The sequence below is a fragment of the Lindgomyces ingoldianus genome (genome assembly GCF_010093535.1).
Source record: "Lindgomyces ingoldianus strain ATCC 200398 unplaced genomic scaffold BDR25scaffold_6, whole genome shotgun sequence".
Taxonomy (NCBI): Eukaryota; Fungi; Ascomycota; class Dothideomycetes; order Pleosporales; family Lindgomycetaceae; genus Lindgomyces; species Lindgomyces ingoldianus.
Genome location: NW_022985167.1, coordinates 1008783 through 1035799, shown reverse-complemented (window position 1 = coordinate 1035799; position 27017 = coordinate 1008783). Strand labels below are relative to the sequence as shown.

The following is a 27017-nucleotide window of genomic DNA, read 5'->3' as shown; positions in this document are numbered from 1 at the left end:
AGCTTTATAGAGGTCTAGTTTAATTACTATGTAAGGTATTATAGTAGGTACAAAACATTATGTAAGAAACAGAAAGGTTTAAGAGGAAATTAGTAATTAAATACTTAGCTTAGAAGTCTAAGCGCTTTAGGTATAAATTAAGCCTGTTTTAGGTTTAGTTAGTATTAAAGCAGTTTATGCTTAAGTTTATGTCTGTGTTGTGTTGTGTTTATGTTAGACGTGCACTAATAATACTCTAGTACGCGTCTAATACAGTTATGTCTGGGATCCGGAGAGGATACCGTGACACTAGGTTATGTGTGCGTAGTTATTAGAGGTTTTTATAGTTATTATTCTCTAGTTAATTGCAGAATTATATGCTTTAAGCTAATTATAGCCTAGAATTACATTGTACTTGCCTCTTAACTAGAGTATATTTATAGACCTCTAGTTTTTAGTGTTTAAAGTTTTAAAGTCTTTTTTATAAGTTTCTAAGTTAATCTATTCTCTACTATACTTAATTAAAGATGTGTTAGTAAGGGTTACCTTAAATAGATTTTTATTTATTTAGAATAGAATGCTTTATTTATCTACCTAATCTTTATCTATTGCAGTGAACGTGTATCTGCTGTCTATAAGAGCTAGTCTAGGCTATCCTTTATATGTAAAGGTGGTTATTAGACTATGTCCTATCTCTTATCTTACTATAACTAGGGCTAATATATTATAAAGGACTTTTTTATTTAAAAAGAGGTAAAGATTAACATTTTATAGGTTATTATTAAATTTATTCTTTTTTTTTTATAAATCTAGTGTTTTTAGTTATAGTAGTTAGCTACTTTATATTTATAATTTTTAACTAGGTAATGTAACATTAAATAGTCTTCCTTTCTTACTACTTTTTACTAAAAGTAGTAAAACCTATAGTTGTCTTGTTTTTTACATGCTGCTTATCTCTTTTATTTATAAGAAGAGGCAGTTTAACATGTATAGCAGTTTATAGTTTTGCAGGCTAAGGCTGTTCCTTACTATAGGCATCTATTATAGTTCTTTTCTATGTAGGCTACTAGCCTGTTCTGTGCTTGTTGTTCTAGTAGTTAATGCAGTAACATTGTGTGCACTAGTACTAAGGGTATAGACAATTATTAGGTCTATGTAAGGTATTAAGGGGACTCTTCTAAGTCTACTAAGAGTATTCTTATGTTTGTACTATCTAAACAGGGTGTCCTTTCTATTAGTAATTATTAGTGCTATAGGTTTTATTTTTATAGAGTGTACACTAGCTATAGCTCTATTATATTACTAAAGCCTTTCTGCTAATTGCAAGGCTTAGGAGTAGCGTCTTAGGCTTTCTAGGTACTAGCTTTAGAACTTTAAACCTAGCAGGTCTGCCTAGTCCTCCTAGTTTCTAGTCTTAGATCTAGATAAAAAACTGCTATTACTTTTTATTATCTATAATGTTATATTTAACTTTAGCTATCTACTATATTATATTAAATATTAGGTAGTTATTGCTAATATTTACCTAATAAAGCATTACTATGTAATAGCTTAGGTAGTTATGTTATAAACTACACTTCTAGCACTTACATTTTTAGAACTGTTTAGAGAGTTCTCTTACTAAAGTACTAAAGGTCTAATTTTAAAGAGGGAACTATTTTTTTTTAAACATTTATAATATATCTTTAGATCTAAGTTTTTTCTTTATATCTTTTAAAAATTATAAGGTCCTGTAATACTATATTTAAGCTGCTAAAGTTTTAAATAACTACTTCTTAATACACTTTAGAGTAGTTGTTTAAAGAATAGTTTTCTTTATATTACTAGTAAAGTCTATTATTTAATTTTTCTAATATTTTTTTATTTATAAGGCTATATTTAGCAGTAATAGCTTTTATTATTGCAGTAGTATTTTTATTCTCCCCTTTCTAAAAGTCTAGGTAATTTTAGTAGAAGTGTCCTACTTTTCTATAGTTTAGGCAGGCCTTATCTTTTAGCTACTTTTATTATTCCTTTATTAGAGGCGGCCTATTGCGTCCTAGAACTTAGCTCTTCTTAGGGGGGGGGCTTTATATATGCTTTGCATAGCTAAGGTCTATTAGTTTTTTATTATATTATAGAAGCTTTTTTTTTTTTAGAAATAAACTTTAGTTTTTAAGAATTTTTTTTTTATTTCTTTTCTTTTTTACACTCTTTATAACAGTTGTTATAAGTTATTACTTATATAATAAAGTTTTTAAGAGTAGTTAGCTTATTACTGTACATAAATTTATCTTTTACTATTTTACTTAGTCTATTATAAAACATGTAACAAAGGGCTTTCTAATCTATCTATCTGCAGATAGCTAGCTGTTCTCTAAAGTGTGCTGCATAGTTCTAGACTAGGCTAGTGCCTTGTTTTATAGTGTCTAATTTATTAGCTGTAATTTTCTTTTTATCTAAAGTTTTATAAATAGCTATTAGAGCTTCTTTAAAGTTTTTAACACTACTAAATACTTTTTCTGTTTTAGAAGTAAGTGTTACACTATTTGCTCTAAAGTCTATCTAATTATCTGCATAAGGCTAGAACTAAATTATAAAGGGGCCTTTTAGGTGTAATTTTATCTAGAATATTATTTTTATGTCTATTTAAAATGCACCCTTGTTATATTGCATGTAGAGGTGGCATTTTATAAAGAATAGTTAAAGGTCTTTTAGTAATTCTTTAAAAGGCTTTAAAAAAGCTAGTCTTAAAGTCTTTTTAGCTATAATACTTGCTTTTTTAGTTAAAATGTTTTATATTTTAGCTAGCTCTAATTATAGTTTGTGTATTTAATAGGCGTAATTAGTAGCTTCCTAGAGGCTTAAAGATCTTAGGGAGGTTTATAATTCTGCTGCTTTTTAGTAAAAGTTAGTAATTTTTTTTTTTAAGTTTTACTAGTTTACTAACTTCTTTGCTAATCTACTAGAGTTTTTTAATGTTGTTCTAGATTATATTAATTTATCCTACTAAAATAGCTTTATTTTAGCTAGGAACTTCTGTGGATCTTAATAGAGCTGTGTAGGCTATGTTAGAATCTAAGTTATATTAAAAGGTATCTATACTTTTTAAAGAGGGTAATATTTAATGTTATAATTCTTACTTTATAGAAGCACTTAGGTCTTATAACGTTCCTAAGAGGGAAGTAGGACAGAGAATAGAGGCTAATCTAGTAGGGTGTACAGTCCTACGTACAGGCTAATAGGCTAATAAAGAAGGGTAGAGTAACTAGATTATAGTTTACCCTTAATGTAGCAGTAAAAAGGCTAGGTTAAATAGTCCTGTTAGACAAAATTAGAGGTATATATAGTGCAAGATATATAAATAGTATTACAGCTCTTTAGAAAGCTAAATGCTACTTAGTCTATGTAAAGAATAAACTAAATGTTAAACATACTTTCTAAAGGTTGTTTAAAGCAGAAATTATATACATATTTAAGGGCGTTAAGATAAGTTTAGGTAAGTTTAAATAAGCTCTATAAATTAGCTATACTGCTAACTTGTCCTAGCTTGTCTAAACTTGCTAAGCTCCTCCTTACCTTGCGTCCTGTCTTCCTACTAGACAACGCATTCTTCTGTTATCGCAGGCAGCTGCGCTGCCTCTGTGCCCTCCGACTGGTCCATAAGCGAGCCCTGTCCTAACCCAGCTAGATTGTGGAGCACTGCCGGTGGAGTTACGCTGGTCCAACCGTAGACCGTAACATATAGAATACAGCCCTACTATAGTACTGCTTAGGAGCTATAAGTAGAAGAGGTTTACTATGCTTCTACTTTTTCTTCTTATTAACTAGAGCTTTTATAAGGCCTTAATTCTCTATCTAGAAAGTTATAACCTATATTAAGAAACTGTGTATAGTATTACTAAGCTGCTTAGCCTGTTAGTTATAGATATTACTAACTACTTTATATAGAAGCTTGTCTACGTGTCTCTAATCTTAAGTAGTAAGAGCTAACTAAGAGCTCTTACTAGAAAAAGGTTTACTAGTACTAGTAGTACTAAATTAAGTAAGGACTCTTTTAGGGTTAAACAGCGCTAGGCTATAAGCTTTAAAGCTAGAGAGTATATTCTTCTTAGTAAATAAGGTCTACTAGGCTTTATTAAATAGGCAAAAGAAGTCTTACTTTGTAATAGCTATAAACCTTATTAATTTATACATAAAACTAGCTAGTTTGTCTAAATAAGCTATTACTAGTAGCTTAAACAGGCTAACATTAAAAGGCTGTAGCGTATAGGTTAAATAAGGTAGATAGATAGCTAGTAAAATTCTGTTTTAGTTATAGTAGTTAATAAACTTTATAAAGACATAAAATCTATAGCTATCTAAAATTAATAGCCTATACGCTTAATAAGCTTTTTTTTTGTCTATTTATTAAACAGCTGTTTAAGCTAGCATAGGCCTAAATTATTATTTGTCTAGCTACTAGAAGATAAGGCAAAGAAGCACTTATGTACTGCTAGGTTAAAATCCTATAACTAGCTATCTTAGATGTTGCTAGTGCTAGCTTAGTAGATAAGGCCTAGAGAGAGCGCAGAGCTGTTAGCGCAGATATAAGCTATACAGGTTATCTACTTATAATTGCTGTCCTGTATAGCTTGCTTAAGGCCACCTTCTTTATATCTCTGCCTAGAGAAGATCTGCTTTATTCTTAATAGTACACTAATAAAAAAGCCTTTTTTATCTATATTATATGTATGCTGTGGCTTTATCTTGTACTCCTAAATCTTCTGCTGTAGTAGCTTAAAATAGAGCTTATATTTAAAGGCTAAATTAGCTTACTTTCTATCTTAATCTAGGCTAAAAGTCTAGTAGGTAACTAGGGAGATTTAATGCTGTTAAAGAAAGTAATTAGGCTAAACTTTTCTTACTTTTTTACTGCAGAGTTCTAAAGCAAAATTGCGTAGCTATTGCCTTATAGGTAGTAGGCTACGCTTATAAAGCTACTTAATGTACTTTATAAGCTCCTTCTCTTGTTGCTTATTAAGTAGTTGTTAGTTTTTATACTGCTCTACATAGAAGCCCTAGACGCCTTGCTAACGCTTTAATAGCCTAGTTCTTTTAACACTATACTTTTTAGCTATTATAGTGATATTAATTAATTCTTCTAGTTTTAGCAATTTTAAATATGCTAGCGCGTCCTTAATACAGTCTATATTAGTAGAGTTACAATAATGTTAAAAATTAGCAAAATCTAGTGTGTGCGTGCGTTAGGCGAGACCGTGCGTCGGCTGATCTGTTATATGCATTAATTAGTAGATCCTTGGCGCGTCATTGGCAAATTCCCTCCGCCCCCCTAAATTTTGCAGTAACTACTAAATTTGCTAATAAAGCATTAGCAACTAACAATACCTGCTTATATAGTAAGTATATACATAAAGCTATACAGTTCTATGCAAAAGGTGTATAGTAATAATTCTTTAGTGTAGTAGTTAGTTAGTTCCTACATGTATCGCGCCTATAGAGTCTCTGCTTACCTACTTTGTTAACCACCTTATTAACTACCTAGTCCGTAATTTTTAAATTATAGTCTCTTACATTATACACGCCTTAATATATATTAATTTATGCTACTTAGGTAGCATTCTTAAGTAATTACAAAGCATAAGGGCTGTAACGTACTTTATAGGCGAGTTGCTTACACACCTAAGTTGCTTACTTTTACTAAGACCCTACTACACTACTTTTTTTATACTAATGCATTTCTAACAACACTACTTAAACATGTTAAAGGAATGTTAGATGTAGCTTATGCTTTAGGCTTTTAAATAAAATATAACACTTTTTAACTAACGCGCTGTAGCTATCTATAGAGTTTTTTAAAAGATAATAAGTAACTAACATGCTAGATAACCTTTCTAAGCTAATTATACAGCTAACTTATAAAAGCTAGATAATAATAAAAAGCAGGTAATTATTTAGCATATACTTTAGCTAAATGTGTAAGGATTTTCCCTCTAGCTAGCAGCTATAGCTAATATAGCTAATTCTTTACACACTAAGCATAATATAGGCTATATTAGCATAAACTAGCTTAATATATTTATTAAGTGTTACTTAAAGCTTAAAGTAAAGTTTAAGCGTAAGTATAACTATAAAAAAGCTTTTTATAAAAATCCTATAGTAATTTAAGGCTAGTTTAACCTTATAAAAAATATTAAAGCTAAGTATAGTATCTAAGATAACAACACATACAACTTTAATAAAATAAAGTTTATAATAGGCTAAATATCTACTAGAGCAGTTGTTATAAGTTTAGAGAGATAAGGACAGCTAAAAGCAGTCTAGCTAGGTAACTAGAAGTAGACAACAGCTATCTAGGGCATTAATGCTAAAGGGTAGGCTATTTTACTTTTTATTATTTTCTAGAGTAGTAACTGCTTTTTAAACTAGTACAAAAAAAAATCTACTCTAAAATTAAGTTATTATAATCTCTAAGCGCAGCTAGACTACTAATTAGCTTAGTCTAGACTAGTTAAAGCACTTTAACATGCATATAAAGAAGTGTACTGTTAGCAGCTACTGTCTGCTAGTTATTAATAGCTATAAAAGCTATAACTTACTTTATTTTTAGTAATACTATAAAGATAATAAAATTATTACTATTTATATGCTTTTTTACTTATTACACTTTTTATAGCTACTTAATGTAGGTTATTTTACTTTTTTAAAGAAAGTATATAAGCGCTAAGCTAAAAACCTTATGCATAACTAGATTACTTATATTATAAAAATAAAGTTTTTACTATGCTTTAAAGTAGCTTATAATGCTATAATTACTTCTAGTAATATCTAAGAAGGGTTTAAAAGCGCTAAATTAGTTCTTTTTAACTTATAATAAGTTATAATAGGCCTTAATGTAAAGTTGCGCACTCTATTACTACTACTACTTATATACAACAAGCCCTAGTAGTTATAAACTCTAAGTAATACCCTAGAACTTAGGTTATAATTAATGCTTATAAAAATAAAATTTAGAAGCATATAAATAGTTTACTAACTTTTATAGTTAAGGCGTTTAAGAAAGTTTTAAAAGGGGCAGCAATAATTACACATAAGCTAGTGTTAGTGTAATAAGAAATTACTAAGCTTTAAGTAGCTAATAAGGCTGCTATGTAATATAAATTACATAAAAAAAAGTAAATTAAAGTAGAAAAAACCTTAATAATTTAAAAAGGCCTACGCTTAACAGCTCTAAAGGAGTTTAAAGCGCGCAGTAATAGAAAGAAGGTAAAGAAGTAGGTGTAAGCTAAAGTAAGTAAGCTATTCTAAAGGCGCTGCAGACAGTGTAATTAGACTAGGTATAACGCGCAAATGTGTAAGCAAGAAGCAGAAGTAGTATCTAAATAATATTCTAGGCTGTACTGTACTATATAGTGCTAGAGCGGGTTGTTATAGGCCATAATAGAGTTTGTTAGGGTGGGGTCTTGGCAAAAGTAAGCGACTCAGGTGTGTGAGCAACTTGCCTATGAAGTACGTTAGTAAGTAAGCTATAGAAAATGTACTATTAAATCTATAAGATCACAGCTGCGTTTAACGCCTAGTTTAAGGCGTGCTAGAGCAGCCTATAAAAATTAGTAAGGCAGATAGGCAGGCTCTTTTTAATAAGCTTATATAGAGTGGGTGGATGTACTAGGACAAGATTGTATGCTAGCTTAAAGTAGAAAAAGGCGTGTTTGTAAACTAGTTTATAGTCTTATAATACTTTAATTAAATAAATTAGAACTATTACACATTACAGCCTTTTTTAATTAATTATAATAAAGATTTACGCTAGGCATATTATGTTAAAATAAAGCAGTTTATAGCTAAAGATTTAGTGTTTTTAGACAAGTTAATATTTAATAAAAAGACTAGGTAAAGGCACTACACGTACAGCCTAGTAGGCCACAAGTCTTAGTATACCTAGGATATAAAGTGAGGCGCTACCTAGGCAATCCTACCTGCCTATACAATAAGAGGATACCTGCTATGTACTAGAATTAAAAAGGGCTACTTTAACTAAGAGGACTTTATATAATAGATAGAGCTGTAACTAATTCCTACCTTTTAGATAATATACAGCTTTAAACTAATAGTAATAGTTCTTAATAACATTTTAATTTATATAAATAATAAGGTTTAGTAGGTTCTAAAGCGCGCTAGGTATATTATGTAGTACTTACTGCTATACTTGCCTAACTATAACTTAATTAAGCTTACTTTTTTAGTTTTAAAGGTGTAAATTTGTAGAAATTATATATATATATAAAAGCTTAATTTAGTTCTAATAGCTTTAAAGAGTTCTTAAAGGCAGCACTATAAAAGAGTAAATGTAATAAGTTTACTATAAAACACTTTAAGTACATAGCTAGTAAATTATATATTAAGTAGAAGGTGTTAAAGCGCATAAGGCAGAAGCTCTATAGACTATTTAATTTTTAAGATTAAGATACTATTAGTGTATACTATAAACTATAATTAATGCTACTCTACTCCCCTCTTATACTACATAACACTGCTAGACTAACTGCAGTATAATAAACTAGTTTAAACTTATATATATTATTAACTAGATGCTAAACTATTTTATCTTTTAACTTAAACATACTTACTATAATAAAGTAAAGCTTTCTACTTAGCTTTAACATCTAGCAGAGATCTTTAATTATTTATTTTTACTTAATTACTACTTCTGCTGCCCTACTATAGTTATTTTAGTCTTCTTTTAGTTACTAAGTAATTAACTACTTAAAAAACTTTTTTATAGTTTCCTATGTATTATTATGTCTACTACTAGTTATAGGGCTTAATAAGAGGACTAGTATGTTAACAGTTTGTTAAGTAGTTAGTGTACTCTGCTGTAGAGGGGCTTGCAGAGTAGCTAGCAGAGCAGCTAAAGGAGCAGTAGGTGGTAGGCCTGGCAAGAACAGGACATGCGGAGGGAAAACACTAGGAAACTAGCTATAGGGTAGAGAGTATAGCTAACTACCTTTAGCAGTAAATAGCTAGCTATAGCGCAACTTATAGTTAAACTTACACTACTTTTTCTACTTTTTGCGCTTTATCTTATTTTTTTTATCCTTTATATTTAGTTTTTTACATACTAAAGTTTTATTTGCCTTTTTAGCCTTTACAGTCTTTTTTTACTAGAGTTTAATAATAACTTAGGCCTCTTACTTTTACCTTTCTAATTATAAGAGTTTACACATAGTTTATTGCCTGTATTCTACCTTTAGTAGTTAATAAGCTAGGTTAGTAGATATTTAATGCTTACACTATTTATGCTTTTAAAAATATGCTTTACCTAAGTCTTAGTGTTAGTAGGGCAGATCTTAAAGTGCTTATAAGTAAGTAGATTAACCTAGCACTAGTAGCTGTAGTTATTATAGAGCGCCTTAATACAGACCTAGCAGCTGTGAATTAAGCTAACATAGTCTGCAGCTGTAAATATAGCCTCCTGTTGTTTTATCTTTTTAGCCTCCTTAAGTAGCTGCTGCGTACGCCTTAGATCTATAAGTGTTTTTAAAATATTAGATAACAGCTTATTAACTAATCTATTATATAAAAAGACTTTTTATAAGGTAAATACTTTAAGTTTTACTTCTACTTTTATTTTAAAGTGCTTAATCTCTCTAAACTAATGTATATATTAGTCTGCTTACTCTAATAGGCGCTGCTTAGTTATAAAGCTAAAGTTGTTAATTATTAACATCTAATAAGCACTTTTTAATTAGTCTACTTAATAGCTAACAGCGCAACTTAACACTTTATAGTCCCTACTGTTAATACTTAACATAGAGTTAATAATTATAGCATCTACCTGTCACGATTGTGCACGAGTAAGGTTATAGAGCTTCACAGAGGTCTAGTTTAATTACTACGTGAGGTATCATGGTAGGTACAAGACGTTGTGTGAGGAATAGGAAGGTTTAGAAGAAAATTAGTAATTAAATACTTAGCTTAAAAGTCTAAGTGCTTTAAGTATAAATTAAGCCTATTCTAAGTTTAGTTAGTGTTAAGGCAGTTTATGCTTAAGTTTATGTCTATGTTATGTTATGTTTATGTTAGACGTGCACTAATAATACTCTAGTACATGTCTAATACAGTTATGTCTAGGATCTAGGGAGGATACTGTAACAGTACCCCCCCTCTTATTAAGAAAAGAATCCTTTACATTAGTAGTTCTAGCATTAGGTTGTCTTTATTAGGGTACAGGTTTAGTTTAGATAAGTATTAGGCGTAGAATTAGGTTACTGCAGAGTTTTTTTACAGAGCTTCTGCAGGTTTCTACAACAGTTTATTATATCTAGTCTATTTTATAAAGTATTTATAAATACATTTTTTTTTGTTAAACTAAATCTGTTTAATGTTTTCTATAACATATTCTAGTTTATTATTTATAATAATAGGTTTAAGTAGTAGGTTTAGCTGTCTAGGTAAATAGTTAGATTTAGAGGCTACTTAGCGCAGTAATAATACGTAAAACACAGGGTGTATCTTTATACTGTTAGGTAGAATTAATTAGTAAGCATGTAATAAGACTATATAAGCTACTATAAAGAGGCTAAGGTTCTTCTAATTAAGTTTCTTTAATTATTAGTTTATTTAGATATTTTTAGTGTCTAGCTAGACCTTTTTGCTAGCTGCATACACAGGGGCAGAGGTTTAGAATTAGTTTACATACTCTTATTAAAAAGCTTAAGCCTATGTAAGCTTTTTATAAACATATTTAGATATATTTTAGATTTTATTAATAAGTCTGTTTACATTTATTACTTATATAAATTAATAAGTTAGTTAGAAGGTATTTATAAGTAGTTTAAATTTTATTTAAGGGTAGTATTTATAGTTTACTAAAAACAGAGATACTTATGTTAATTTAGATGTTATGTTATTAGCTTTAAACTATGCTATAGCTAGCTATTTTACCTAGTTATTCTACTAGTAGTTTATGTACACTTATAAGACTTATTTTATTATAGTGTTTATGTTTTTAGTCTAGCTGTTAGTCTCTAAGTAAAAAGCTATAGATAAATAGAGGATAATTTAGAGCTATTTATAGAGTTTATTCTAGAAGGCTAAGACAAACTGCGTACCTCTGTCTAATATAATTATGTTAGGCAGGCTATAGTAAACTTATACATATTAGTAGAATAACTAGGCTATATTAGGGGTAGTTATAAAAAAACATAATATTAGGTGTTAATACTTAGTTAAGTAATTAACAACTACTATAATATTTATATACTCTTTAGATAAAGGTAGGTTTATAATAAAATTAATTAATATGTCTTTTTAAGCTTATTTAAAAATTAGGAGCAGTTTAAGTAAGCTATTATACCTTTTTTAAAAGGCCTTTACTTTACAGCAAGTATAGCAACATAATATGTATTAGCGTACAGTATAGAACATGCAGGGCTAGTAGTACTCTCTCTGTAGTAGGTTAAGAGTCTTTTCTTTACCTAAGTGTCCTCTAACAGGCAAGTTGTGTATAATTTAGAGTAGTTTAATTTTTAGTTTATTAGAATTAAAAATTATAAGTTAGTTATAGTAATATAGCTTACTATTTTAGTTTTTATAGTTAGCTAGTGTTACTTTCTTTAACTAACTAGCGCTGTTTTAGAGCAGGTCTAAAGTTTCTTAAATAAATTTATTATTTAGATACTTATTAGTAATAATTTAATTAATTATCTAATTTATTTTATTTAGATTAAGGTCTAAAAATAGCTTAAGTTAAAGTAAAGTTTAGTGTTAAGCCTTTTACACTTTTTTCTAAGTAGGGACATTTTAGAATTGCCTTATAAGAGCATCTAGTTTCCCTTTATTTTAACTAGAATAATAAGTAATTTTAAAATTAAAATAAAATAAGTATTTAAACTAATAAGCTTATTAGTAGCTAAGTTATTTTATAGTTGCAAAGTACTACAAGTTCTTATAGTTAGATAGGACCTGTATTAGATGCGCTGCACTTTTTAGTTTAGGTTACTATTATTTAAAGCAGTGTACTATAGTAAGTAATTCCTTGTTATAGATCTTATAATTACCTTTTATAAAACTTATTTTTTTTAAGAAGTATGTAATAGGCCTAATAGTCCTGTCTAGCTTAGTCTAGAAGAGAACTCTTGCTACTATATAGTCTAAGGCATTAGCTTCTACAAGTATTAGTAGTTTAAAGTTAAAGTAGCAGAGTATTAGGGCTTTAGTAAAGGCTTTTTTTAGCTAGTTAAAAGACTATTAGTAATTTAAGTTAAAGTTAAATTAAACCTTTTTTTTAGTAAGTGTAATTATAAGGCTTACTAGCTATAAAAAGTTGTTAATAAATTATTAGTAAAAGTTAGTAAATTTTATAAAAGCTTAAATATTCTTTATGTTTTTTAGGTATTGCTAATCTAGCACAGTTTAAACCTTAATAGGGTTTATTTAAATGCTATTTATAAAGATTACATATCCTAAATATGTAACCTTTAATTAGTAGAACTTATATTTATTTATATTAAGTTATAAACCTACTTCTTCTATAGCCTTTAGCACTAGGCGTACATGCTGTTTATGCTCTAAAAAGCTATTACTATAGATTAGAATATTATTAATATACATAGTGTAAAACATGTCTAGGTAGGGTTAAAGTAAGTTATTTATAAAATATTAAAAAGTACTAAGCATGTTAGCTAAGCTAAAGGGTATTACTAAGTACTTAAATAGTCTATATTAGGTCTAAAACGCTGTTAGCTACTTATTACTTTTTACTATCTTTAGCTTATTAAAGGCAGTAATAATATCTAACTTTATAAAATACTTTACTTTGCTTAGTTAGCTTAGAGTTTTTTATAAAAAAAAAATTAAGTATTAGTTTTTAATAGTAATAGTATTTAGTCCTTAGTAATTAACATAGAATTAAAGCCTACTTTTAGGTTTTTTTATAAATAGTATAGGTAACACTACTAGTAAGAAGCTAGCTTAAATAAACCCTTTTTTTAAGTTCTTATTAAGGTATTTTTAAAGCACTTTTAATTTATTTAGTAACATTCTATATAGTAGCCTATAACTAGGTTGTTTACTAGGCTTAAAAGTTATCTAGTAATTATATAGACGTTGTATTAAAAGCTTATTAAACTTATCTTAAAAAAAGACATATAATAAGTTATAGTAGTTTTAAAAGACTATTATTTTTAAGTTAGTGTGTTTTTAGAAAGCTAAAGCTTAGTCTATATTAGAAATTATAACTATATAGATTTTATAATCTAGTTATTAAGCTAGGGTTATAAATAGGGCAGGTCTTATATAGTAGATGTCTATCTGCTGTTTAAGTCCTAGTTTATGTCTAAATTAAGTAAGTAAAAGTTTCTTAAAGGCTTTCTCTTTTTTAGGTTTAGGCAGTTATTAAATTATTTTATATAGCCTATTTTAGTAAAAGGCCTAGCTTATTAGCCTTACTTAAGTAGTTCTTCTTTAAGTTATTAAAAAGTAAGTCTAAAGACCTTCTATATTAAGTGCTATTTAGGTGTTATTTAAGTGTAAGTGTAAGTATACATCTTAGCATTAGAAAGAGTTAAAGTTTAGAACTTACTTTTAGTAATTAAAGGCAACCTTATGCTAATATAGCTATAGTTGTCTTAGAATTAGGTTATAACATTTTATGTTTATTATATAGAGTTTAATCTACTTCTTATAGTGTTAGTAGGTAATTATAATAGTTATAGTATAAAAAATAGAACTTTTTTTAAGTTATTTTCTATTAAATCTAGTTAGGTAAATTGTTTAGGTAAGTAGTGTTAATTAAAGATTTAGTTTACACACTAGTTCTTTATTAATATAACTTATGCTATTTACTTCTAAGTTAATAAAAGCTTATATTAGGGCTAATACAGTTTTTTATTATAAACATATAGAAATATTAACTTAGTACTTTTAGTTATTAGTAAGGGACTTAGCTTATAAGTTAGCAAAGATCTAGTGTTAAATTAGTTCTAAGAGGCAACTTAGCCCTAAAACAAGCCTTTTTGTAGGCTTCTACTGCTATAGCTGCAGCTATGTTAAAAGTAGTAAGAAGAATTAAAGCTTAAATATAAGTTAAAGCTCTTATAAAAATAAAATTAAAATAGTAAAAATTTTTAATAAGTACTAGCAGCGCTACTTGCGCAGACTTAAGAAAAAAAAATAAAGTAGTTTTAAAAGATATAACTATACTTACTACACTTAAAGTATTAACTTTTTTTTTTATAATCTTTACACTTTCTAGAACTAACTAAAGCATAATTTAAATTAATTTTTATTATGTTAGAGTCTTTATTTGTAACTGCGCTAGTTTAGGGGCGTATTAGAGCTTATATAGGGAGGAACCTTATGTTATTATTATAGGTAGTAATTAGGTTTGCATACGCGTTAAGGTTGTTTAGAAGGGGTTCTTCTACTATAGCGCGTTACAGTTTAGTTAAAAGGGAGTTACATAAAGCTATAATTAGACCTATTTTATTTAGGCCTATATTAAATATAAGTTAGTAGAACTTAGTAAAGTGTAAAGTAAAGCTTTTTTTTTTTTATTATAAGGTGTTTAGGCAACTTAGGGCTGTTAACTTTTTATTTAAGTCTTTATAAGTTACTTATAAGAACACTATAAATTAATTTAAGTTAATAATATTCTTATTTATTAGTAAGTTAATTAAGGCTGTTATATTATAGTTAAGTTAAGAGTAAGCATATAGTAACTAGAAGTGTTTAAAGAGGAATTAGTCTATATTTCCTTTAAGTTTATATTAAAGCTTATGTAGGAAGAAAAGTAGGTCTTTTTATTTTTTATTAAACAGTAGGGGATTAGAAAGTTAGTTAGATTTTATTACTAAGTTAAAAGGGTTACAGGTTGTAGGCAGCGTTAGGCAGGAGAGAGTTAAGCTATCTCTAGACTTCTAAGTAGGCTTTAAGGCTAGTAAGTTCTTAGTTCCTACTACTATAATAAAAGTTAAGGCAGAAACAGACTGCTTAATAACGCAAAGCTGTTTTTTAAAGTCCTTTTAAAAAGCTTTAAAGCTTATAATATAGCAGCTTTTCTATAAAGTAAGCGCTTTTTAAAAGGCTTCTTAGCTTACTTTAATAGCTTAGAGTTGTATAAGTACTAAGCTTATTAGATTAGATTTAGAAGCTATTCTTAGCTAAAGTTTACACACAACATAATGTTATAATTATGTATAAGTAAGGTTATAAAGCTTTACAGAGGTCTAGTTTAATTACTACATAAGGTATTATAGTAAGTATAAGACGTTGTGTAAGAAATAAAAAGGTTTAAGAAGAAATTAGTAATTAAATACTTAGCTTAGAAGTCTAAGCACTTTAGGTATAAATTAAGCCTGTTCTAGGTTTAGTTAGTGTTAAAGCAGTTTATGCTTAAGTTTATATCTGTGTTGTGTTGTGTTTGTGTTAGACGTGCACTAATAATACTCTAGTACGCGTCTAATACAGTTATGTCTGGGATCCGGGGAGGATACCGTGACACTACCTTATTCTTTATAGTTAGTATAAGAAAGAAAGTGTAATTAACTAACTTTAAATTATCTACTATGCTTACCTTATTTACGCGTAGGTTATATGCTATATTAATCTTATATTTAAGTTTATCTAGTAGCAGGGATAACTAGAGAACTAATTAGGCAGGTGGAGCAACTAGCAGAGCAGGCGGAGCAGGCAGAGTAGGATCAACTATTAGGGGAGATGATGGGAGCGGCGACAATGGGATAGATACTAGCTTAATTAATAGAGTAGCAGCAGGCTGTATAGCTAACCTAGGGGCTGCGCGAGACTGCTTTTAGGCTAGAGGACTCTTATAAGTAACCACAACTACTACAGGCCTGCGCTAGCTAACTAACTTACGCTAACGCGCTGTTGCCTTACTAGCACTAGCTTGCTTAGCTGTTAGCTAATAAAAAGTACTAGTTCTTATACACGTAGCTACCCCTAGGACGCTCTCTGCAGCTTAGGCACTAGTTTAAGCTATTAAGGTTAACTAAAAGTAGCTACAACACTAAAAAAAAAGTTAGTATAGGCTATATACTAGTAAGTTTACAGCCTTAACTTACATAGTAGTAATAGTGACAGATTATGTTGATACTAAGCGCGTTATAGGCATATTTAGTAGTTACTGCAAAATTTGGGGGGGCGGAGGGAATTTGCTGATGACGCGCCAAGGATCCACCGATTAATGCATATAACAGATTAAATTTAGTATATACCTCCTTTCCTATCCTCACGGATCAGGTTTGCCAGCTCCTTATACAGCCGCTGGGCCAAACCACAACCTGCCTTCTTTACCCCGCTATACCTACACTCTGCTAGACGGACTGTACACCCGATCTAGCTAAGTCCTACCCCCTTTTCGCTAAATTCCCACAGGCCGTCGTACTCCCGAAAATACCATTTCGCCGGAGTAAGGATTGTAACACCCCCCTCCTAGACAACTGCTGTACAAATGCAACTAGCACCCCCCCTAGACAACAGCTATATAACTAAAGCAACTAGCAAACCTTTACTTTATTATAGAATACTTGTATAATAAACTAGTAGAGATAACCTATGTGTCTAGAACAATACTATAAAAGAAGGTTAACCTTACCCTTCTAGTAGACTACCTTAACATGTTAACAAATCCCTTCTAAGTATAACAAACCTTATATGTAGCAGATACTCTTGTCTTTATGTGTATAAAAGGGTACAGTCTATCTAACTTTATAAAAGACTTTAAAGGCTAGACATAACAGGATTTTAACAACTTATCTTGTGCGTTTAGGCAAGAGCTCCTTTATGCTCTAGCTAAGCACAGGATCTATTCTGTAGGAAAGAGATGCTGTACGCAGGCTAAAAAGCTAGTAGGTGTTGCAAACTAGCAGTACACTATAGGCCTTGTACAAAGAAGAAGAGGAAAGGATGCAGGGGATAGTACAAAGAGGGATAAAAAACAAGGCAAGGCAGGTAAGCAACTTAATTTACAAAATAAAAAGTTGCTAGTGTCTGTACATAAGTATAGCTAAATTAGGTTGCCTAAAACGTTAGCTATCTAGCCTGTGCGTTAGGGGCTATGTGTACTTAAGAGCCCTCTCTCTTTGTACAAAGAAAGAGGGCTCTTAAGTACACATAGCCCCTAACGCACAGGCCAGATAGCCAACGTTTCAGGCAACCTAATTCAGCTGTACTTACGTACAGACACTTTTATTTATTACTTAAAATTAGCTTTTTATGCTTTTTATCTCTTAAAACTATAAGGTTAGCTTCTTTAATTAAGGCACGCTATATAGTAAAGACTATACTTATACTATTAAGCATTCTTTTTTTTAATATACTTTTTTAGCCTAAGAACTATAACTTTTTTTATAAATTTTTTAACATAATTTAATAGGTAGGCTTTGCTCTATGTAATAGCTATAGGATCTTTAAGGTAAAGCCTCTACTAAATTATATTTAGGTTTATTTTATATGCATTAAAGAACTTTAAATATTATGTTAGTCTTTAATAGCTTTTTAGAGTATAGTTTTACTTACTTATTCTAAGTTTTTATAAGCTATTAATAATAAGCTTTACTTTTATTTTTAATAAATTTTTTTTTTTAACTAGAGTAGCTAAGTATTTTTAAACATTTATTAGTCTATAATTTAGAGCGTCTAGCATTAAATAGTTATTCTAAAAAAATAAGGCTTTTTAGATAGGCGTCTATAGTTGTAATAGTTTAAAAGGAGTACTAAAAACACTAAGAACTAGTTAAGTAAAAAAGCAGTTATTTTCTAGCTATAGTAAGGAGTTATACTTGTTTATAGCTAGTAAGTTATTTTTACTTCTCTCACATAAGTAAGAAGAAGAAGGGGGCAATTTCAGACCCTAAGCCTAAGCAGCCTAACTACAGAGATGTGCCTCCACTAAAGTTTCTAGAAATAGGTGGTTTTAAATATTAGACAAAGAGACTATACATAATCTAAAAAATAAGCTAAGCAGTAAAAATTACAGGTCACGTAAGTAGTTAAACAAAGTTAATGTTGTCGCAAGTATAGGTTGGGTTTGCACTATACAGACTCACCACTGACGACAAAGCCCTACGAAAAGGGTGGCATATGCCGCTGAAAATGGCGGCAGAATGTATATAGCTTTTTAATACAAACGTATTAATATTTTCTTACTGTCTGCCTTTCTACCTAAGAATCCTTGACGAAAGCTCTAATCTGAGAACCCGCTCATGCAACGAGGCCCCTGAATCAGACCCCCTCATGCACGGCTGAGCAAGACTGAGCCCCACCCTGAACAAATCCAACAGGCCCATGAGCTCGCTCTGAGCCAACGTGAGCCGGCGTGATCGTGCTTGATTTAAGCCTAAGCCTCTCTAATTATGCCTGATTTCATCCCAACGTGGCATAAAGAGGGTCTGAAAATGGGCCTAATCAGCTTGTGGGAATGTGAGGTGTCAAGGACTGAGTGATCCCAGTTTCGGACCACAATCTTCCATGGCTTAGCTCCTTGAACCCGTGCCGGCAATACTGTCTTCCTGCCGCCTGGCTCTCAGACTCGCTTACCACCGCTTCCACTGTTATCATTCTTTGGCACTTGTGTTGGTCTGCATTTCATGGTTGATCAAACCACTCATTTTGTGAGCCCGGCCCCCCAGCCATGTTGGCCTTGCTGATTCTTCTTCAGAATTTCATCACGGGGGAGTTAATTTTGGACAATCTCGCCAAGAGAAGGGACCAGCAGAGACTGTATCAGGCATTGATTATCTAGAAGACTAGGTCTCTAATTTCTATACCCCTTGGTTCAAGCAAAACATTCTGGCATCAGCTACCTAGCCTCTGCGCCTGGGCTGGGCACCTGGTTCTTAACCCAAACATACTTTGGATTATCGTCAAAAGTCCCAGTCTCGCAGATGCATGTTGCACATCAGAATGCTTGTACAGCAATCGTATTGACAATGTCGAACAGCGAGGTTCCTGGTAGCACTCTCTGTCCACCGAGACAGAAGGCCTCTGTACAGGAGCCTTCTTTGTCTATACCACACTCTTCAACATCATAGGCTTTGCAATAAGTGCAATGCTTGCAAGTTGTAGCCCCGTGGCAGCAGGTCTTGGTGTGTTTGCAGTCTCTTGGCCAGACATCCCCAATCAACTTCTTCCACTCCGTAGAAACAGTAAAGTCAGAGTCTCCTTCTGGCATTGGCATTCCATCCTGTAGCATGATTGTACCTCGCTTCTCATGGAATTCGAACTCAGTCCAGCCAACGTTGTCTAGCTCATCCTCAGCCTTAATTCTAAGTCCGAACTTGAACCGCAAATTACGCTTAGAGACAATAGCGCAGAATTCTGTCAGAAAGGGTTCAAAGTTTGCCATGTCGGGCGCGACATGGCTTGAATACTCGTATGCCTAAAGGGAACCTTGGTCGTTGACAAAGTAATGGAGACCGTGAAGTTAATGAATGCTTCCCGGCACGACAGGCTTCATGATTTGCGCAATGCCGTGGCCCAGGATGGTGACTTTATCAAAGATCATGACTTCTCCGTCCTTAGTGTCAAAGTGCTTGTGAATAAGTCGAATGCTGACACCCTTGGGAACCTTGTGCTTGTCGAGAAGTTGGCGGAGATCTTTGAGATCGTCCGCGTGGTCTTCAGGGGCATTGGCAACGTCCCTGATATGCGGTAAGCTATTGTAGGTAGCGAATGGGACGAGAGTCTCAGTCAAAGACGCCATGATGGTGTGCGATGTTGTTGTTAAGGCAGAGAGGTACTGCTGCTGTTGCGAGCTGGTTTTGAAGTTGAAGGCGATGTTTGTTCGATAATTCAATGTAGCCAAACCAGTAGAACCTGCTCCATATTTATATTTCTGCCGACCATTTTCTGATTTTCAACCGCTAATGACAAATTCGAGCCCCGACTTGTTGCTTTGGGGTGGAGGTCGACGAAATGGCCTCGAATGACCTGATTCCTTCGATGCGGCATCCAATCATCTCAATCATCTCAATCAGTTTGTAGAGCCGACTACAGATCATGCTTGCTTCTAGCGCGGAGTCTATGGAGTCGATTGGCAGTCGTCACGGCTTGATCGGGGCGGGTAGCCGCGGTATCCTTATCCTGACCAGTGAATGAAGCTAACAAGGTGCTGAGTACGGAGGGAGGCGCCAAAAGTTGTTGCGCAGGCCCGTGCACCGGAGAATCAGGCGCCAGACGCCAGGACAGCTTTTTCGGCCCAAAATCAGCCAGTCGTGTCCGCGCCTGGACCTCGCGGTGTGCTTCATGTACTGTGATACAGTTTTTGATGCAGTAGCTACTTCTTAAGAGCCTAGTTTAAACTCAATCTTCTAAGTGAATTACTATTAAAAATAAGCTCTTCATCAGCTTTACAGGAGGCATTTGGTGCACGGGCCTGCGCAACAACTTTTGGCGCCTCCGTATGCATCTTGATAAGACGAGCGGGTTGATGGAAGCGCGACGAGATTCCCCTATCCAATGATTGATGAATTCGCAGGGACTGGCCAGACGCGTCCGCCTGAGAACTCAAGGTTGCCTGGCGGTATGCATGTGTATTAGCGCCATTAACGCTTGTTGGTAACCACAGGGCGCCATGCCAAGACTGCTATTATTCCTTGTTCGCGTTAGACAGGCAGAATTTAGAGAAATTGCTATGCGTGATCCAAGTCTCAACCACGAACCCGCTAACAGCGCGAGTTTGGCATTTCCAATCACTCTCTGGGTTTTCTTCCAAGCCGAATGACAACAACCACTTCCTTTCTCCAAATTACGAGCTAGCTCATACCAAATATCTTCCTATGGTATTGAACATGTCCAAGCAATCTCAACCGCAGCTGTCCCACTATTCGCTTGATGTGGGCGGAGAAAGTGGAAATTTAGAGATCCTCGAGGATGTCTTCGACAACATCAAGGATCGCATCCATGGCCCACTCGGAGACTTTGAGCCATGTGCTAGCGAAGATATTCAAACTGCGGCAAAGACGAGAGCATTTCATTTTCTCCGGGCATCACCTTTTGTTCTGCCGGATCGCTTTCTATCGTGGTTCGCAAATGTCTGCGCAGTAGAATCCGAGCCCTCCCAAAGCTTGTGGCACATGAATGTTACCAGTGGCGGAGCGCATATCTTCCTGATACCTTCGAAAACGCTTCGCTCCGGCAAAGAGATCTGGGGAGATGTCCGGGCTATTGGAAACTTTTCTCAAGATGACTCTACTGGCTACCGAGACGGACTGCTGGATCTCTCGCTTCTTGCACGCCAAGTATTTATCAGCCAACCGCTTCGGCTTTTCTTGTACGGCTTCTACGTTCGCGAATCACACCTAGAGCTATGGATGTTCGACAGATCTGGTATATGGTGCTGTCAAGCATTCAACATCCAGCACGAGCCAGAGCGGTTCCTTTCTCTCATTTTCAGCTACCAACTGATGTCAGACCAGGACTTGGGGCGAAGCAAAATCATCCAAAACGACGAAAATGGGAATTTTGTCATATTGGATGAAATCTCCCAGTCATCAATACGAAAGTTGTACCTTGACGATCAAACTATTGCGTCCTCAGAGGACATGGTTGGCCAAGGAACGACTTGCTATCGTTCTAGGTTAGCGGACTCGGGTATATGGGACTACGTGGTCAAGTTCTCCTGGCGGGCGAGTACTAAACGACCGGAGGAAGAGATTTTCAAGTTTGCGATGGACAAGAAAGTTTGGGGTATTCTGTCACTTCACTGCCACAAAGTTATCAACAGTACCGCCAATCTGCGAAGATCTCTCAAATTTGGGCCGTACCGCGAATTTCTCCCCAAGTCTCGTCAGCCAGAGAAGTCGGACAGATCGGAAACAGATGAGAAAAAGGAACAGGACATTGCACAGCACACCAGGGTCACTAAAACGCAGTTTGAAAACCGTGAATTGGTCTGTATCGTCACCTCTCCAGCTGGCCGGCGTCTTGAATTATTCACAACTCGACTTGAGTTGCTGCTCGCAATGCGCGACGCCATCCGCGCTCATCGTTCCCTGTTGCAGGATGCCAGAATCCTGCACCAAGACATTTCGCCCTGGAATATCATCATTGTCTCCCCGCGAAGCCCAGGCGAACCACATGGCATTCTGATCGACCTCGACGCGTCCATGAATTTGGATATAGGACCGCGGAGCGAAGGCGAAGTAGTCGGCACTCGACCATTCATGTCCATTGGCATTCTCCACAGTCGGCGACATACCTACCGTCACGATCTGGAATCTTTTCTCTACGTCTTGATATGGCTTCTTATTGTGAAAGACAAGGGAAGCCCACCACCTGGAAGCAGGCTTAAGATGTGGAATCGAGGAACTTGGGAAGAATCTGCAGATGACAAGGAATACGACATGGCTGAAGCCAACTTTGGAAGAATGATCCTGTCAGAGTTTGCACCGGAGTATGAATCGCTCAAGCCACTTGCTGAGAAAATGCGTAGCCTTTTGTTTCCTATAGAAGATGGCAAGCTATGGACTGGAACGGATGGTTCGGTTGCCGCTACTAATGCGTTGTATGATGAGCTGATTGGCGCATTTGAAGATGCCGTGCTTCGAGAGAAGGCATTGGTAACTTGAGACTATGAAGAGGGTCGCGGCACCAGACAATCGCCAGCGATTGGGTTGATCCGATGCCTGATGGTTTGCGATAGTTGAGCAGTGATGGCGAGGGACTCGGGCATTTGAGGATGTGGGCGGAGAACCTGTGGGCGTGGAAAGGACTTGTATGTAAAGGACTTGTCTGTGAAACTGACGGCGGCAGCGAGGCGGGAAAGGTCGTATGGCAGGTGCTTTGGCCTGAGATTGGCAAGGCAAGCTGGTCTGGTGGTAATGGGATTGCCTTGAAGCACTTGAAATATGGTTGCAAGGGACGAGTAACAGTAACAGAGAGATAGTTGCCACGGGAAGTAGGGCAGCGGAACGTGCTGCGGCCTTCCCAATTCTAGCCATCATGCTTCAAATCCAGGACTAGTTCACTAATTCAGCGTTTACACTCACAGCTTACTGTCCATCAGCAGCGCGGCTTCGGCCTGATCAATGAAAACGCTTAGAGACCGCCAATCGAGTCCATGTCCACCCCACACCAATCCCATTTCAGACCCCTCGGATAGTGCCCGATTTTGGGTCTTTTTTCGGATCATACTAATTTGCAATTCTCACTGGAACACTTCTTTCACAGGTTAGCGATAAAGCACATGAACAGGCAAAACTTCATGTACGGATGTTAGGCTCGGTCCGTAAATGGCAGGACAGTACGGGGAGCCAAGGTGGTGATTAAGACGGCGCCCCTTGAATAATTCAGAGAGGTGCCATTAATTGTACTCATAGACGGAAAAGTATATAGATTGTGACAAAATAATGCAGAGTGAATACTGAACTGCAGTTGACACGAAGGAAGTAACTCTGAGAAGCGAAGCTTAACTAGGACGTAGCAGCTCTCAGCAGCGGCTCAAGGGCTTCGGAGCACGCTCATGGGAGAACCATGCTCCGAGTAGAATGAACTCCGCGAAGAACTCATCCGAGGAGAAGAAAGCTCAGAGAAGAGGAAGGCTCTTAGGAGAGGGAAGCTCACAGGAGAGGAAAGCTCCGAGGAGAAAAGAGTTCTCAAGAGAACCGCAGGTACCAATAAGCCTCGAATCCATATCAATGCAGGCATTTGTCCATCATTTTCAGCCGCAGTACTACTTCATATTCATGTGCCAATTCTCATCGCCAGTAGAAATCTCCTTAGAGCACATGACCATCATCAACTCAGGGGATAGCGCCCTAGACCTTTAAAATTAAACATCTTTTAACTTGCAAAAGAATTTCAATTTCTTTTTAGTACAGGCTAGAGATCATAAAGGAGATGCAGCGCCTAGCGAGAACTCTGAGCATCGCAGAGCTCGGAGGCGTTTGGAGGCTTCAAGGCGATCAGGATCGGATGCGGCGTTCAATCGATCAGTTCTGTAAACGATTGCGTCCAAAGCGTCGAAATGGCTAGCCTAGAGTGTTAATACCATGCCATGTCGCCGTGAGATGCGCCATGTCATAGCAATGTGCGTGATGTGTCCCATGCCATGGAGATGTGAGTTATTCCAATCGCGGCTAAAACTGATAACGTACCTAACAGGTTGGCCGGCCACTTTTGCCAAGCCCCCACTAAAACCACCCTATTCTAGCGCAAAACAGCCCACTTTAGCCCTATATAAAGTAATATAACATAAGATATTATTTAGAGTCTACTTCTACTACTTACTTACATATATATAAGTTATGCCTAGTTTAATTACACTACTTATATTACTTTTAACTTAGCTTACTTTTTTTAGTGTACACTTATGTCTGTAACGATTCTCGTTCCATCTCGGGTCGCCCGGAACCCATCCGAAGGGTCCCCGTATCGGCTCGACCCTGACTCGACCTGGCCCCAACTCTGCCCCCTGCTGTTACCCCTATTCCCTTATGTATTTAGTTGCACCTTGCCCTGTAGCTAGCTTAGTAGTTTTCTAATATCCTTTTGTACAAGGCCTATAGGTGTTAATAGGATTCCTAGGTTCAGAGTCCCCACGCACTCCCATTTGCCTCTGAGTGGACTCCCACCGCATTCGGACCCATTGTCTTGCCTGCGCCGTTACATGTACCTATTTAAGATGCTATATCTTTAAGACCTTGTTAATAAAAAGCTACATAAAGAACTGCATTTGCGAAATTTTGTTGCACACGCAGCATTAAGTAAACAACTCTATAAAATGCAGATAGACTATAATATAAAAGATTGTGTACTAGCTAAAAAGAATAGTAAATCTTTCTTAGAATTCCTTACTTATACCTAAGCTAGGACAAACACGTCTAGCTCTGCGGCCTCAATGTCTGGCCTTTGTGAGCAGTATAGGGCAATAACGCTATGTAACAATAAGAACAATAAGGAAATATTATAAATTTAGCTAAAGTAGGATTAATAGTAGAACTCTTAAGTAAGATGTGTTTTAAACAATTATGTTATCCCCCCTACGTCGCCGTGTAAGCTAGGTTACAGGGGGCTGGTATTCAAGCCCTTCTTAGACAATCATTTCAGTAATTTAGTAGTCTCAAAACAGGTCCCCCATCGGCACCACATTCATTAATGTATAATAATTGCTCTCTCGCTTAGTAGGCTCTTTGCATACACATACATATATCCTGTGAATAACATTGTGACTATTTACTACATAGAACCTTAAATACGTAACAACAAGTTATTGCTTTTAGACTTGTCTGCAGACTTAATCCTTAAAGCTAAAGAAAATCTCTATAAACTAATTTATTAAGCTAAGCAGATCTTAGACAATTTAGAGCTTGCTCTAGATATTTTAGCATTCTTACAGCACTAATACACTGTTACTAAAGGTTGTAGCACTTTGCAGCCTTACAATTAGACTTTAATCTTTAAACCCTCTTCTAGACAATACCCTAAACTAAGAAGAAGTTAAAAGTATGCTAAGCTAAGAGATGCCTTCTAAAGCATTGTTAAGGCATAAAGATTAGAGATGTAGTATGTTAAGTGTAACGATTCTACGAATTGTTCTATCTCGGGTCGCTCGGATCCTATCCGAAGGGTCCCCGTATCGACCCCGACCATGACTTGACCTAGTCCCCTGCAGTTACCCCTATTCCCTTATATATTTAGTTGCACCTTGCCCCTGTAGCTAGCTTAGTAGTTTTTTAATATCCTTTTATATAAGGCCTATAGGTGTTAATGGCATTCCTAGGTTTAGAGTCCCCACGCACTCTTATATGCCTCTAAGTAGATTCCCTCTGCATTTAGACCTATTATCTTGCCTGCGCTGTTACATTATATTAAAAAACTTACTTTTACTAGTAACAGCTTTATTAATAATATTATATTAATTATTTATTTAACTATATTTAACTCTAAAAAGTGTTTAGTTTAGTTTAAAGTATAGTTTTTACACACTATTATATTAAATTATTTAGTTATTATAAATAAGATTTTAAAGACTTTTTATTAACTAAAGCTTTTAAGTTTAGACCTTTTTATCCTTTATAATTAAAATTACCTTTAAAAAAGTTATAAAAAGTGTGCTAAAGTAGAAACTTAAAGACTACTAATAACTTATTAAAATTAGAGATAACTACTAATGCCTAACTTTTAACTACTCTTAGACCTTAGTATAAAGCTTGTAACATGCTTTAGCTATAGCTAAGGTAAAATGCTTACTACTAAAGCTAAATAACTACTAACTTTAATAGCTAAACTTTTTTATATAGAACTTAAAGCTAAAAACACACTAGATTTAAATTTAAACTCTAGTAGTATAGCCTTTAAAAACTAAGTTGCTTAATTAAAAGTATAAATTAAGTAGCTAACTAAATTAAAAACTATTAGTCTTAATTAACCTTTACTAACTACTAAATTACTTTTAATAATGCCTTAAATTACTTTTACTATATTAATAGTAAAAGACTTTTTAGGCACTTTTAAGCTTTCTTAAAGCTACTTTACTAAATATATACTTAAAATTAAGAACTTTATAAACAGCAAAGAACTTATATTTAAATAATAGTAAGCCTTTATTATAGATAGACTTAACATTAATTTAGATTACTATTAGAGTAAGTAGACACATATAGTGTTAGTATAGAGACACACTGCTAGTATTACAAAGAAATACCTAGAGCCTAGATACCTAGCTAAATTAGACAACTTTTAGTTTAAGAACATAAAAAAAATAATTAAGCTTTTATAAACATACTTTATTACTAGTAATAAAAAAATAAAAGTGTAATAAGCATTTTAAACTTTAAGAATAAGTAAAAAAGAAGTGTTTTTTACTTTTAAAGCTTACTTTATTAGCGCTACTATTAAAAAGTTTATATTAAAGTTAAAATAGTTCTTTTTGTTGAATAGGCTCTAACAGCTAGCTGCTTATAGTATAAGCACTTAAGTAGCAAGAGTAAGGGTGGTGTACAGTGTGCACAGCGTATAAGGTAGGTAAGGTAAGAGCAACATGTTTCTAGTTCTATTGCTCTTGTCTTTCCTCTGTATAGAGAAAAAGAGGGATA

At 34.1% G+C, this 27017-nt stretch overlaps 3 protein-coding genes across 3 annotated transcripts; 2 read left to right on the top strand and 1 right to left on the bottom strand.

Annotated features, from left to right (window-relative positions):
- Positions 1 to 17985: 17985 nt before the first annotated feature.
- BDR25DRAFT_351226 (uncharacterized protein) lies at positions 17986 to 18724 on the top strand (the record flags this gene model as incomplete). Its single annotated transcript, XM_033694820.1, has 6 exons — positions 17986 to 17990; positions 18044 to 18088; positions 18209 to 18288; positions 18367 to 18402; positions 18432 to 18572; positions 18612 to 18724. 6 exons carry the CDS (start codon positions 17986 to 17988, stop codon positions 18722 to 18724), a joined length of 420 nt encoding a protein of 139 aa, XP_033551545.1.
- Positions 18725 to 18880: 156 nt separating this feature from the next.
- On the bottom strand, positions 18881 to 20053 carry BDR25DRAFT_332077 (uncharacterized protein; the record flags this gene model as incomplete). Its single annotated transcript, XM_033692713.1, has 2 exons — positions 19427 to 20053; positions 18881 to 19360 (listed from the first exon to the last, which is right to left on the bottom strand). Exons 1-2 carry the CDS (start codon positions 19682 to 19684, stop codon positions 18881 to 18883), a joined length of 738 nt encoding a protein of 245 aa, XP_033551544.1. The 5' UTR covers positions 19685 to 20053.
- Positions 19686 to 22550, top strand: BDR25DRAFT_322882 (FunK1 protein kinase; the record flags this gene model as incomplete). Its single annotated transcript, XM_033692065.1, has 2 exons — positions 19686 to 19688; positions 20853 to 22550. The coding sequence occupies 2 exons, from the start codon at positions 19686 to 19688 to the stop codon at positions 22548 to 22550; spliced, it is 1701 nt and encodes a 566-aa protein (XP_033551543.1).
- Positions 22551 to 27017: the final 4467 nt, after the last annotated feature.